Below are 12,629 nucleotides of genomic sequence, written 5' to 3' on the forward strand. Positions count from 1 at the left end.
GTACACGAGATCCCCCACCCAAGCAATGTTGGAACCCAGGTTCTAAATAAGAAATCCAAGCCACAGGACTGTTATCCTCATTTCAATGTATTCTTCTAACGTTGGAAACAACTAGAATGCAAAAGCAACAGCAAAACATAAAACCTAGCTCGGGGAGCTCTCAAGTGGCAAAAACAGTGAATGTTAAATCGGGGAACAGTGTTCGAGAAGGCGATAAAAAACGCAGGACCGTCTTTAAAAATGTCTTAGATTCTCCACTAGTCGTCACATGGTAAAATATAATCAATGATTTATATTCATTTCTCTATATTGACACATATGCCCATTATCAGGCCTAATATTGGTGTGCAGGAACAAAATGCTATACTAGATGAACTTTGCAGGTACTTCAAATTTTGGATATTTATCTATCTTTATCTTACCCATTTGTAATTCCAAGCTTGTTGATTCCAATTGGAGAATACCGCCGGGAAATGATCAAATTTCGGGACGCTAAGCGCAAGCAAATACTCGAATCAAGAAAACGCAAACGCCAAGCAGATACGAGTATTGAAAAAATCCAGAGCAAAACTTTGGATGACACTCTTTCTGCACCTACCACCAAACCCCCCCAGCTAAACGCGTGTATCTTTGGTATCAACGCCATTACAAAAGCTCTCGAGAAACAAGTTCAAATAAATGCTATGTCCCAGGATTGTTCAGGAGAAACACGAGAACAAGACATGCCGATGGTGGAGGCGGTATTTGTTTGTCGCGCGGATGTGCAACCACAGCTTCTTCACGCTCATTTACCGATGCTTGCTTGTTTTGCATCAAATGTCTGGCTATGCTCATTGCCCCGAGGTGCAGAGAGAAGACTCGGAGATCTCCTTGGAATGAAACGGGTGGGTGCAATTGCACTTCGCAAACCCGAGAATTTGGGTTGCAGTTCGCACTTTGAGCCCCTAAGATCTTTGCTTGCCAAGTCAATGCAACCGGTAACTGCACCAGGACCTTGGGTAGTATATGATAAAACAGGAATGGATGCCAACCAACTATTGTATCTACCGACCAATATTAAACAGTTGAAGACGAGCACCCCGATTAAGAGGCCGAGCAATAAATCTAATAAAGCTATAGACGAAGAAGGAAAATAAAGTTGTTTATGAGATATAGTAGATCCTTGGTAACTTAACGCTCAAGGCATCTGTTCGTAAAAGTCCATTAGGCGGAGATAAGCTGCACAAATCCGTCAAAAGTGTGTCCCCTCATTGTAAACCAAAGTAATTTTTCATAAATTGGGCGAATACATATAACATTGTCCTAAAATTTAATGTATTCACCTGTTAAGCGACTAGTTAAAGCGAAGTGAATTTGGAGTTGAATATCTATACGGTGAACAATACCAACTTTTCATGAATTATCGTTTTATATTTAGAATGTACATTATTATTTGGTTATCAAAACGAAAGATGAACTAGAGAAAGCATTACGGTTGATACTTGAAAAATTCGATGCAAAATTAAATATATACTTTTTATATTAATATCAACAACATTTTCAATATATCGCAGTATTCTCTAAACCACTACGACCGATTCGCACTGTATATCAGCAGTCAGACGTCCGTTTGTGATGGTGTTTTCCCTTGCAGTGCCCGCCATGTTTTCCGTGGTAGTTGCGGTTTTCAACGATATAAGTATCGGAGTTGATATTAGTGTTTAGAAGGCCGAAGTCGTTTGCCACATCAACATTCCCTACAGAATCGTCGATATATTGACGTTTGGCGGAATGATGGTGGTGATGGTGGCCATGTGAATTATAGTTTCGGTTTTGCACATCAGTCGTGTCCGAGTTGATGTTTGTGTTCAGAATTGAAAACTCATTGGCGACGTCGACATTGCTCACAGAATCATCAATGAAGCCACGCTTATCTTTCCAATGAACAATACTGTTGTCATAATCACCATGAGCATGAGTGTTGGCATTGCGGTTCTCAGAAATACTGACATCTGAATTTTGAGTGGAATCAAATAGAGATATATGGCTAAGAATGTCGGCATTGTTGAGAGAACCGTCAAGAAGACCGCGTTTGTGATGTCCGTGTGATTTACTGTTCATATTGCGATTGTGCACTTTGGTCGAGTCGGAGTTGATGTTTGAGTTCAGGATTGAGAACTCATTCGCTACGTCCACGTTACTGATAGAATCGTCAACAAAACCACGTTTGTCTGTCGCACGATGATGGTGATGGTGGTGCCCATGCTTAGTGTTGAAGTTGCGGTTTTGCACATCAGTTGTGTCCGAATTAATATTAGTATTCAGCAAGGATAGCTCGTTGGCAACGTCGACATTGCTAACCGAATCATCAATAAAGCCGCGCTTATCTCTCCAATGGATTATGGTGTTATCGTAATCACCACGGGCGCGAGTATTAGCGTTGCGATTTTCAAACGACTCTATTTCAGAGTTAAAGTTGGTGTTAAAGAAAGAAAGGTGGTCGAAAATGTCAGCATTATTGCCTGAGTTGCTGAACCACCCACGCTTGTTGGCCGCTGAGTGATGGTGATGATGGCCGTGAGATTTGCCGTTGATGTTTCGATTCTCCACATTTGTCGTATCCGAATTGATATTCGTATTCAAAGCCGATATTTCGTTAGCAATATCGACATTGCTAACCGAATCATCGATAAAGCCTCGTTTGGTGGCCGCTAAGTGATGGTGGTGCCCGTGCGGTTTAGAGTTGAAGTTGCGGTTTCGTACATCGGTGGTGTCCGAATTAATGTTTGTATTTAGAACATCGATATCGTTGAGAACGTCGACATTGTCAATAGAGTCGTCATAATACCCCCGTTTGTTGGCTGCAGAGTGATGGTGATGTCCATGGGATTTAGAGTTAGAGTTGCGGTTTCGAACCTCCGTAGTGTCTGAATTGATGTTCGTGTCTAGGACATCGATATCGTTGAGAACGTCGACATTGTCGATAGAACCATCGTAATACCCTCTCTTGTTGGCTGCAGAGTGATGATGATGCCCGTGCGATTTAGAGTTGTAGTTTCGATTTCGCACGTCGGTTGTGTCCGAGTTGATGTTCGTGTTTAGAACATCAATATCGTTGAGGACGTCGACATTGTCAATAGAGTCGTCATAATATCCCCGTTTATTGGCTGGCGAATGATGGTGATGTCCGTGTGATTTGTAGTTGCGGTTTCGAATGTCAGTTGTGTCAGAATTTATGTTTGTATCCAAGACGTCGATATCATTGAGAACATCGACATTGTCGATAGAATCATCGTAATAGCCTCGCTTGGAGGGTGCCGCCTGCGCTATACTGGCCAGAGCAATAACTACTGATAGAGAGATTATGTATGGCTTCATTTTTAAAATTGTCTCAAGTGATAAAAAAATTTGAAAAAATGCTTTAATGGATCAGGTGTATATATATTGAAATCTTATAACCATGGGTCTGGAAAATGGCAAGGGGATTTCTAGGGACAGTTATTTTGCGAAAAAAACAAATAATTCCGGGGAGTACCCACCTTGCGATAAACAAACAAGTTGTTTCCTGGGAGGATCTTCCTTGCAAACACAGTTTCAATTTTCCAGGGAGGATTCCCAATGTTAAAAAAACAAATATATTTTCCCTTGGATGTTTGTCAGTCTTGTCATATTTGGTGATCGTGTTCCTCGGGGTATTTTCGACCTTCCCATTTATATCACTGCTCCCCCTTGCCCTTTTGTGATCTTAAATTTTTTTCATTAATAGTGATCTCAGGGTTGTTATCTGTCACCTTTTTTGGGCAATCGAATATCTTGTGAAATTGAAGGAGAAAAATACGACAAAATATATTCTGATGACGGATGATAAATATATGGTAATGTAGAATTTATTTTTTTTTTTCCACTTGCGAGGAAAAGGGTGTATCTAGCATTCCACAAAGAAAAGAGAGGGAGAAAGTCCTAGTGGTAGAGTATCGCGTATAAATCAGAGGGTCAACTCCTATTACAACGACAGAAGAATTAGCATTGAGGAGTTGCTACGACAAACAAATCCGTCTTACCATAATGGCGTTAACGATGTCATTATTATTCTTCTTGAGCGCTTTAACAGCCTTGGCGCGAGAAACATTAGCCTGCTGGCATACAAGCTCGATGTCCTTCTGCTCCACACCAGTCTCATCAACCTCCTCTTCCTCAGCCTCTTCTTCCTTCGTCTCGGTTTCCTTCTGTTCTGCTGCCTTGGCCGCTTCACTAGCAGCAAGCTGCTGAGCAGCTGCAAGTTGAGCATGGGCATTGAGATCCTCGACCTTAGCTTCGCCGAAGACGATATAGGTTTCGCTGTTGGCGGATTTGAAAACATCAGGACGAGATACAACGAACAAGAGCTAAGAACAGATAAGTTGAATCGAAAATTAATTTAAATGTATTTTGATTGACGTTAGGATAAAACTCACGTTCTTGGAGCGGCGAAGAGTTACACGAGTGATGCCAGGGATGGACTTCAAACCCAATTTGGCCAATGCCTTGCGTGCCTTCTTCTCACCACGGCTCAGAATCTTGCTCATATCGCCGGTGACTTCACTTTCCTCGAGATCGGGCAGATCTTCATCGGATTCTTCTTTGACATCTTCAACCTCAACAATCTTCTTCTCCTCAGCCTGATGCTGCTCAACAGCGATTTCTGAAGACATGGCTATTACAAGGAAATGGTTCAGACAAAAGACGTTTCAATAATATAGTTTAAAATAAAATTCGGTAAACAGTCGGATTTTAGAATGGAGGTTGTTGCTTTTTGTCGTTTAAATTACAATCGATCCATCGATAATATTGATGAATCACCATCCATTCATCCATTCATCCGTTCATCCATTCATCTATTATTCATCCAACACTTACTCGGCTTCCTTCTGCACAAGCGTCAAAAATATAAAAAAGTAATTGAGAGCGGAAGAGGGGGAACAATTTTCTTGCTCGTGGTCGCGCTCATAGTGTCCAAACTTCCCTTCGCCTCGAATCAATGACGTCAACAATTTGGAAGCGACTGTGAATTTATAGCCGAGAAAAAATGAAATCTAGGAATCGGCCGTAGAAATTACTTCTCTAGTATCTCTTTTTAGTTTATATTGTTCCAAAGAAAACGCGTCGCATCCGGCTCTCTCATTTAAGTTGTTCATCTAGTCGTATTTCGATTACGATCCATGAGCATGCTACACTCTTGGATTTTTGCCCTGTTTCTTTTCTTAACTTTTGTTACAGCGGTGAAACGTGAAGATTTCAAAACTTGTGAGCAGTCGTCTTTCTGCCGGCGAAATCGTGCATACGCAGACTTGGCCGCTGAGCGCGAATCTCCTTATGTCGTTGACCCAAAATCCTTATCGCTGACTGATGGGATTCTTCGTGGAGATGTACGTAATACTCAAACGGATATTCTACTGGAATTCGAGTTACACCTTTTACAAGATCGAACAGCTCGATTGCGTGTTCAAGAAAAGCAACCACTCAAACCACGCTTTGATGGACTCAAAGATTTCGTACTCGTAAAGCAGCCTTCTCATGCTACCCAAACTCGTCTGGTGAAGAAGGGAGATAACACAGAGGTTTTATTTGGGGAATCCTTAAAAGTCGTTATTGAAAATGCACCATTCCGGATGCTTTTCTTGGATAAAGATGAACCGATTATTAGTTTCAATGATCGTGGGTTCTTTAACTATGAGCATCTACGACACAAAAAGGAAGCACCACCACTAGTGATGCAGCAGGAAGGTGCTGCAGACACAAATACTGAAAAGGCAGAAGATGATGGCTCGTGGGAAGAAACTTGGAAAGGTAGCACTGATACCAAACCCAATGGTAAGTAATAAAATATATCTGTTGTCCTATGCGAATATGCAAAACTTTTATTTTCTTAACAGGCCCCTCATCATTTGGTCTGGATATTTCCTTCCTTGGATTTTCGCATGTTTATGGTATACCTGAACATGCGACTGGACTTTCACTTAAAGAGACACGGTAAAACTTTGAAATCAAAATTATGCTTTCAATAGACCATGGTTTATATTATTTATTTTAATTTTTTTTCATTAGTGGTGGGGAGAATGCATACACTGATCCTTATCGCCTCTGGAATCTCGACGTTTTTGAATATGAAATAGATAATCCTATGGCACTCTATGGATCCATCCCCTTCATGATTGCGCACAACAAAGAACGCACAGTTGGACTGTTTTGGATGAATGCAGCAGAAACCTGGATTGATGTAGTTAAATTAAATGGAGAGGTATGACTGTGATAAGTTTTCGTGCTCAAATTGCTTTGTTATTTAATATATTTACTTTAGAACTTGCTCTCCAAGCTGCCGTTCCTCTCCAAAAATCAAAAATCTGCTACTCAAACCCACTGGATTTCTGAATCCGGTGTGCTGGATGCATTCGTTTTTCTGGGGCCAAATCCTCAGGACATCTTCCGTCAATACACTTCACTTACCGGAACAACCATAATGCCACAGCTCTTCTCAATTGCTTATCACCAATGTCGCTGGAATTACATCAATCAGGACGACGTGCTTGAAGTTGATGCTGGCTTTGATAAGCATGATATTCCTTATGATGTTATCTGGCTAGATATTGAACATACTGATGGAAAGCGCTATTTTACCTGGGATGCCGCTAAATTCCCAGACCCCGTAGCTATGCAGAATCATCTCGGAGGCAAAGGCCGTAAGGTGATTAAAATCTGTTTGTTATTTTGGTATTCCACACTTTATTTATTTTGGATTTCCTTATTTAGCTGGTGACAATTGTGGATCCACATATCAAAAAAGATGAAAACTATTTTATCTCAAAGGAGGCAGCTGAGCTAAATTTGTTCGTGAAAGAGGCCGATGGAAAGAAGGATTTCGAGGGGTGGTGTTGGCCCGGCCAATCACAATGGGTCGATTACTCCAACCCTAAGGCGAGAGAATGGTGGAGCTCGAAGTTCAAGTTCGACCAATACAAGGTATGTTATGGGATCGGGAGGTAGTTGAAGGCTTTATTTTTTACACCATTTACCTGGTTTCTAGGGAACAACTGAATATTGCTTCATCTGGAATGATATGAATGAGCCGTCAGTTTTCAATGGCCCGGAGATTTCTATGCCTAAGAATTTGATTCATCACAACGGATGGGAGCATCGTGATTTACACAACGTTTTTGGCACTTTCTATGTATACATCCAATTCTCAAAAAGCCAAATATTCGCTCGATAGCTTTTTAACATCTACTTATCAATAGCATGCAGCGACTGCCGATGGATTGATGAATAGAACATCCGTGCCCAAGCGCCCATTTGTTCTTTCACGAGCCTTCTTTGCGGGATCGCAACGCTTTGGTGCTATCTGGACGGGCGATAACATGGCAACCTGGGAACATCTTAAAGCTTCAACACCGATGATCCTTACCAATGGAATTACCGGTCTTCCTTTCTCCGGCGCAGATGTAGGAGGCTTTTTCGGCAATCCCGAGTCTGAGCTGCTCGTCCGCTGGTACCAAGCTGGCGCTTTCCAACCATTCTTCCGTGCACATGCTCACATTGATACGAAACGGCGCGAGCCCTGGCTTATTGGTGATCCTTACACTGGATATATTCGTGACGTGGTGAGAGAGCGATATGCTCTACTCCCATTCTGGTACACTCTGTTCCGCAGAGCCAACACGCATGGAACCCCTGTGGTGAAGCCTATGTTTGTAGTCTTCCCGCAAGATGAGCCTGGGTTTGCAATAGACGACCAGTATATGGTCGGCGACGCAATTCTGGTAAAACCAGTGACGGACCCTGGAAAAGAGGATGTGAAAGTTTACTTCCCCGCTGGCGAAGAGGTAAGTTGGTCGAGCTTGTGAACGCATCAGAAGAGTGATTAAAAACATATCCAATTTGTTAGCGGTGGTACAATTACTACACCCACGAAAAATTCGAAGGACATGGAGAGCATACTGTATCTGCACCTCTGCACCAAATCCCCGTCTTCTACCGTGGTGGACATATCGTCCCTCGTAGAGAACGTCACCGGCGGTCCTCAACTGCAATGCGTCTTGACCCGTTCACTTTAGTGGTTGCACTTGATGCACATGGAAAAGCGTCCGGTTCTCTCTACCTTGATGATGGCGAGACCTTTGACTTTGAACGTGGCGACTTCTTGGATCGAGAATTCGTCTTCATCAACAACAAACTCTCAGCACGAGCTTCCCCCAAGGAAGTGCTATCGAAGAGTCAGAGTGCAAGTGTGGATGCTCTGAAGAAAGTTCGGGTAGAGCGTGTAGTGGTTTTAGGCATGGAAAAGGTCCCAGTGCGTATAGTTCTCAAGGAGAAAGGCGCAGAGCGGGTAGTGGCCTTTGAAAATGCTGCTGGACGGCTTATATTGCGGGATCCAGGGTGCTTGATTGGAAATGACTGGGATTTAGAGTTCGTATTTTAAAGGATAAAGTCTATTAGTAAAAAATGAATTTAATTTGACATTAAACCTTGTTTATTTCGAAAATACACCCACTTTTCACATCTATACCTCTGGAGTGAACTCTTAATATGATTGGAGATAAAAGGGGCTAACACATAAAGGAGTATTCGACCTTGGTATAACCCTATGATTATCGATACAATCACAGTCCTTCGATGGATTGTCGCTCAATAAGAACTTCACAAATTATAATTAAGCCCATAGAAATTCTAACCATTCAACAACTGTATTCAAAAAGATTCAACTCCTCTACCTGGACATGTATTATTAGACCAAAGCTTTGCAATTGGTAGTAAATAAGAAAATTACACAATTGTTAATCCTATGCCATATTCCATGTAACAACAGCTCCCTTCTCTTTCCAATTGAGACGTTTTGCCCATTGGAAAAGTTCACCTTCGCGTAGACGCTGAAATGTCTATAATTATCTAAACTGAAAATTACAACTCAAAATACGCAAGGATCGTTTCTGAATAATGCTATAAAAGGAGCAACGAGTAAGAAATATGATATAAGTAATACGAAAATAGACTTAGCCGCCACCTACACTCTTCTCTCACTCTATAATTCCTCACCAATATTGAAAAATCAGATTATGACTAACAAGGTTTTTGGATTTCAAGTTTACTATTCATCCCAACCTGATATATAATGGATAACTATCAATAGGGGAGCTGATTAACGACACAGATTGAATTTTGTACAGTTTCATGTACTAATATCTGTCGTTTGACATTGAAAGTCTAATTAAAAGCTAAAATATTAGCTTCATTATATTTTTGAGAATAGATGGAGTTACAAGATTCTTTAGGATTTCCCTTCGATGCCTATAATTTTCATGCGCATTATCTATTTTCAATAAGAAGAGCCCACAGTTTTAGCGAAGGGATCATTAGCTAATAGTTTCCATAAATTTACTTTTCTTGCTCATAAACATTTAGATTTCGCAATGCACTAGAACTTGATCATCTTATTTGTATGCGTGAATACTACAATCTTAGAACGACAGGCAACGTTATTTTGCATGATAAGGTCACTTTGGAACCTAATATCGGGAGCCGCAATTATTTATATTAATCGAAGGCTCAGCTTTTAAGCAAAACGCCATTTATGGAATTTTTTAAACTCCTCTTGTTAGGTGTCAAAATGAATAAATGTCTGCCTAAGCAAGAACATTTGCAATAGAACCATCTCTTTCCGTGTATACCTCATCAATTAGATGGCCACCTCACGCGCTTTTGTCAATCTTGCAGACGTTAATAAAATCGGCTTTGCTATCGGTAAAAATATGACGTTCACACTGCTTTCTACATCACAAGCTGACATGGCTTTCTTCCACTAGCCAAAGTCATATCAGTTTGTCCCAACCAGAAAGCACGTGTACCATCTTATCTCCTACATCTTCTTCTATCTCCCGCCTTTCATGCCGAGAGCGCCGCCACCAACCCTAAATCTAAACCTCATCTCGTCAGTTCCGCCCAATTATGCACGAATCACACTATCGACGATCTTCTTGGTCATCACATTCTTAGTGTGATTAATTTTCCTCGGAAGCAGATCGGAAGGATAATGTCAGATTGCCTTACCACTGGTGTACAGGATGTCGACGCCGAGCCCGAGATGAAAAGGAACACAACGGTATTTGTTGAACTCTCGCGGAGTAACAACAGTGAAAGCAGTGGTTATAATACTAAAGTTAGAGAGGATTTAAATGGAATATCTGTTGGAATCCTTGGTCACAAAAAGATTGTAGGTGTGATGGATCGAGACCTGACTTGGGATGAGTTTGCTGCCGTGGACATTCGAGTTGGGACTGTGATCAGCCCCGAAGCTGTTAGCATGAATTCCTCAAACAATGAAGATATGGATCAAGACCCATACACACGGGTGCTACGCTACCGAGTAGATTTCGGATCCAATTTAGGTACATTGAATACAGGAATAGTTTGGCGAGGGGAGATGAGAGAAGGTGAGGGGGATGCGGCCGGGATAGTTGGTAAGCAAGTTTTGGCAGTGGTAAATTTGAACGTGGGTGAGCTGGAAAGTATATTCGGACATGGGGCGAGAGCTGCTATTCTTACTGCCGGTGGATTAGATACCGTGCAGCCTGCATTGGCTGTTAAAAATGGATATATTCTTTGTTAGAGTTGTAAGAGAAGAGCATATCAGAGTGATTGCTGATATCTGAAAGACTATTTAATTTTTATCCCGACATGTACTCCATATTTTTATAAACTAGAATTGAGTCGTCATGTCTTAGGAGACCCTAATTTGTTTTTCAACTTAAGCACAAGCGCTTAACCGAGACTTTCATTCGCCCAAAAACGCTTTCAGCTTACGCAAAGGCTCACCGGTACGAAATTTAGCGGAGACTAGATTCAGCGATCATTTATATATTATGGGCAATATGAAAGATGGTTCTTGCGTTGCTTTTAAAAGTTTTCCTGCGCAGACTGCCAAGAGACGCAAAAGATGATGTATCATTGGCAGTATGCATAATCCACCACCGTAAAACAAACGCGAGCTCTCAGTGTAATGATTGGCAAACGAATTTATTATTAGAATCCAATCCGGTACCGCAAAATTTGGTAAGGAGAATTTTCATATAGGTCGATTTGCAAGCTGGTCAATTTCCCAGGTATCCACTTTTTTTATATTTTTAGTTTTCTTCGTTATTATTTAAGTGTTTTGTGGTGAGTTCTGGAAACCACTCACAGATAATACCAGCTTTTTGTTGGAAGTATTTATTATCGACACGATTAAAAGTGCCTGGCTCACTCTCGTTTTCGTTTTCTTAACTATGTCACCTCGATTACTTCGGCGTAAGAATGCCGCCATCCAATTCAATGTTATGGTGTGCGGGTTCGAGGGCGTTGGAAAAACCTCCTTTATACGTACATTCTGTCAAGCACTCAACTTGTCAAGCGACAATTCAGGTGCATCTCGGGAGCAAATCGTCCCACAAGCTAATGAGATGGATCCTAATTATATTAGTATGGAGATGGGAAGCGATAATGGAGATGAGGAAAAGAGAGGAAGAGATGGAGAGGAGCATTCTGAGAAAATGGATAAAATAGGCGGGCTTTCGGAAATTATTCGCGGAATGATGGTGGAGGACTATCCTGAGCCTACCAAGACATTCCAAGTGAACGAATTTGACGTGAATGAAGAGGGAGAGCGGATACATTTGCGGTTTATAGACACGCCTGGGCTCGTGAACGATTATCGCCTGGACCACCAAATATTGGAACTGGTTCGCTATGTTGAGTCCCAGTTCGATACAACACTAGCTGAGGTAAGCTTTCTAGTATACATACTCCGAGAGTAACACAGGATGATTTAAATATCCGTTATATGAAATCACTAGGAAACGAAAATCCGCCGTAATCCTAAAGCATTCGATGCGCAGGTGCATGTGTGCCTCTTTCTTATCAATCCACAGAACCGTGGCATTTCTGAGTCCGAAGCTCGCGCCATCAATAAACTTGGAAAGCGTGTGAATATTCTCCCCGTAGTTGCCAAGGCTGACACACTTACAATCGCCCAGAGCAACCTCATAAAAAGTTGTATTCGAGAGCAGGTGTATGAGCTTCCTGTTTTCCGATTCGAGACCAACGCATCTGATGAGGAAGACATAGCGACTGATGAATGGGCCGACCCCGAATTAGAGGAGGAAAATAGAGAACTGCTGCAACTCTACCCTTTCTCTATAATTTCGGCAGAGAGTGCAACAAACATGGGACGACGCTACGCGTGGGGCTTCGTAAACTGCCTGGATCCATCCCACTGTGATTTCACAGTTGTTCGTGCTGTATTGCTTGTTTCTCACCGACAGCTTCTGCGAGATATGACGTATCGAGTCTACTATGAAAGATATAGGACCGAAAAACTCCTGGCGCGAAAGGCATCTTTGGAGATGTCAGAGGAGCAGAAGCAAAGGCTTTTAGAAAATCTAAACTCGCTGTAGACAACGAATCTATTCGGTTCAACCATACTTGTTCGTTTTTATTTCAACTATTTCATGACTAATTTATTTTATATACAGTTAGCACAAATTTTCTATCATTAACATTTATTGCTGTACGACTACTTTTCTTTTTTAAAGTTTGTACATCAATATCTATTATTTAGTGGCGCAGTCTCTTAATGAACACCCTCT

At 41.5% G+C, this 12,629-nt stretch overlaps 6 protein-coding genes across 6 annotated transcripts; 4 read left to right on the top strand and 2 right to left on the bottom strand.

The window, feature by feature from the left end:
* Nucleotides 1–116: 116 nt before the first annotated feature.
* Nucleotides 117–1,136, top strand: VTP21DRAFT_2344 (uncharacterized protein; the record flags this gene model as incomplete). The annotated part of the gene is made up of 3 exons (XM_069392527.1): nt 117–271; nt 333–383; nt 440–1,136. The coding sequence occupies 3 exons, from the start codon at nt 117–119 to the stop codon at nt 1,134–1,136; spliced, it is 903 nt and encodes a 300-aa protein (XP_069250233.1).
* Nucleotides 1,137–1,590: 454 nt separating this feature from the next.
* On the bottom strand, nt 1,591–3,357 carry VTP21DRAFT_2345 (uncharacterized protein; the record flags this gene model as incomplete). The annotated part of the gene is made up of 1 exon (XM_069392528.1): nt 1,591–3,357. One exon carries the CDS (start codon nt 3,355–3,357, stop codon nt 1,591–1,593), a length of 1,767 nt encoding a protein of 588 aa, XP_069250234.1.
* Nucleotides 3,358–3,964: 607 nt separating this feature from the next.
* VTP21DRAFT_2346 (uncharacterized protein) lies at nt 3,965–4,670 on the bottom strand (the record flags this gene model as incomplete). The annotated part of the gene is made up of 3 exons (XM_069392529.1): nt 3,965–3,979; nt 4,041–4,364; nt 4,434–4,670. The coding sequence occupies 3 exons, from the start codon at nt 4,668–4,670 to the stop codon at nt 3,965–3,967; spliced, it is 576 nt and encodes a 191-aa protein (XP_069250235.1).
* Nucleotides 4,671–5,177: 507 nt separating this feature from the next.
* Nucleotides 5,178–8,431, top strand: VTP21DRAFT_2347 (uncharacterized protein; the record flags this gene model as incomplete). Its single annotated transcript, XM_069392530.1, has 8 exons — nt 5,178–5,829; nt 5,892–5,988; nt 6,064–6,256; nt 6,317–6,700; nt 6,766–6,975; nt 7,040–7,183; nt 7,251–7,835; nt 7,898–8,431. The coding sequence occupies 8 exons, from the start codon at nt 5,178–5,180 to the stop codon at nt 8,429–8,431; spliced, it is 2,799 nt and encodes a 932-aa protein (XP_069250236.1).
* Nucleotides 8,432–9,689: 1,258 nt separating this feature from the next.
* Nucleotides 9,690–10,615, top strand: VTP21DRAFT_2348 (uncharacterized protein; the record flags this gene model as incomplete). Its single annotated transcript, XM_069392531.1, has 2 exons — nt 9,690–9,750; nt 9,813–10,615. 2 exons carry the CDS (start codon nt 9,690–9,692, stop codon nt 10,613–10,615), a joined length of 864 nt encoding a protein of 287 aa, XP_069250237.1.
* A 655-nt stretch (nt 10,616–11,270) lies between these two features.
* VTP21DRAFT_2349 (uncharacterized protein) lies at nt 11,271–12,437 on the top strand (the record flags this gene model as incomplete). The annotated part of the gene is made up of 2 exons (XM_069392532.1): nt 11,271–11,765; nt 11,838–12,437. The coding sequence occupies 2 exons, from the start codon at nt 11,271–11,273 to the stop codon at nt 12,435–12,437; spliced, it is 1,095 nt and encodes a 364-aa protein (XP_069250238.1).
* Nucleotides 12,438–12,629: the final 192 nt, after the last annotated feature.

This window comes from Calcarisporiella thermophila (assembly GCF_041956535.1).
Source record: "Calcarisporiella thermophila strain CBS 279.70 unplaced genomic scaffold VTP21scaffold_14, whole genome shotgun sequence".
Classification (NCBI taxonomy): domain Eukaryota; kingdom Fungi; phylum Calcarisporiellomycota; class Calcarisporiellomycetes; order Calcarisporiellales; family Calcarisporiellaceae; genus Calcarisporiella; species Calcarisporiella thermophila.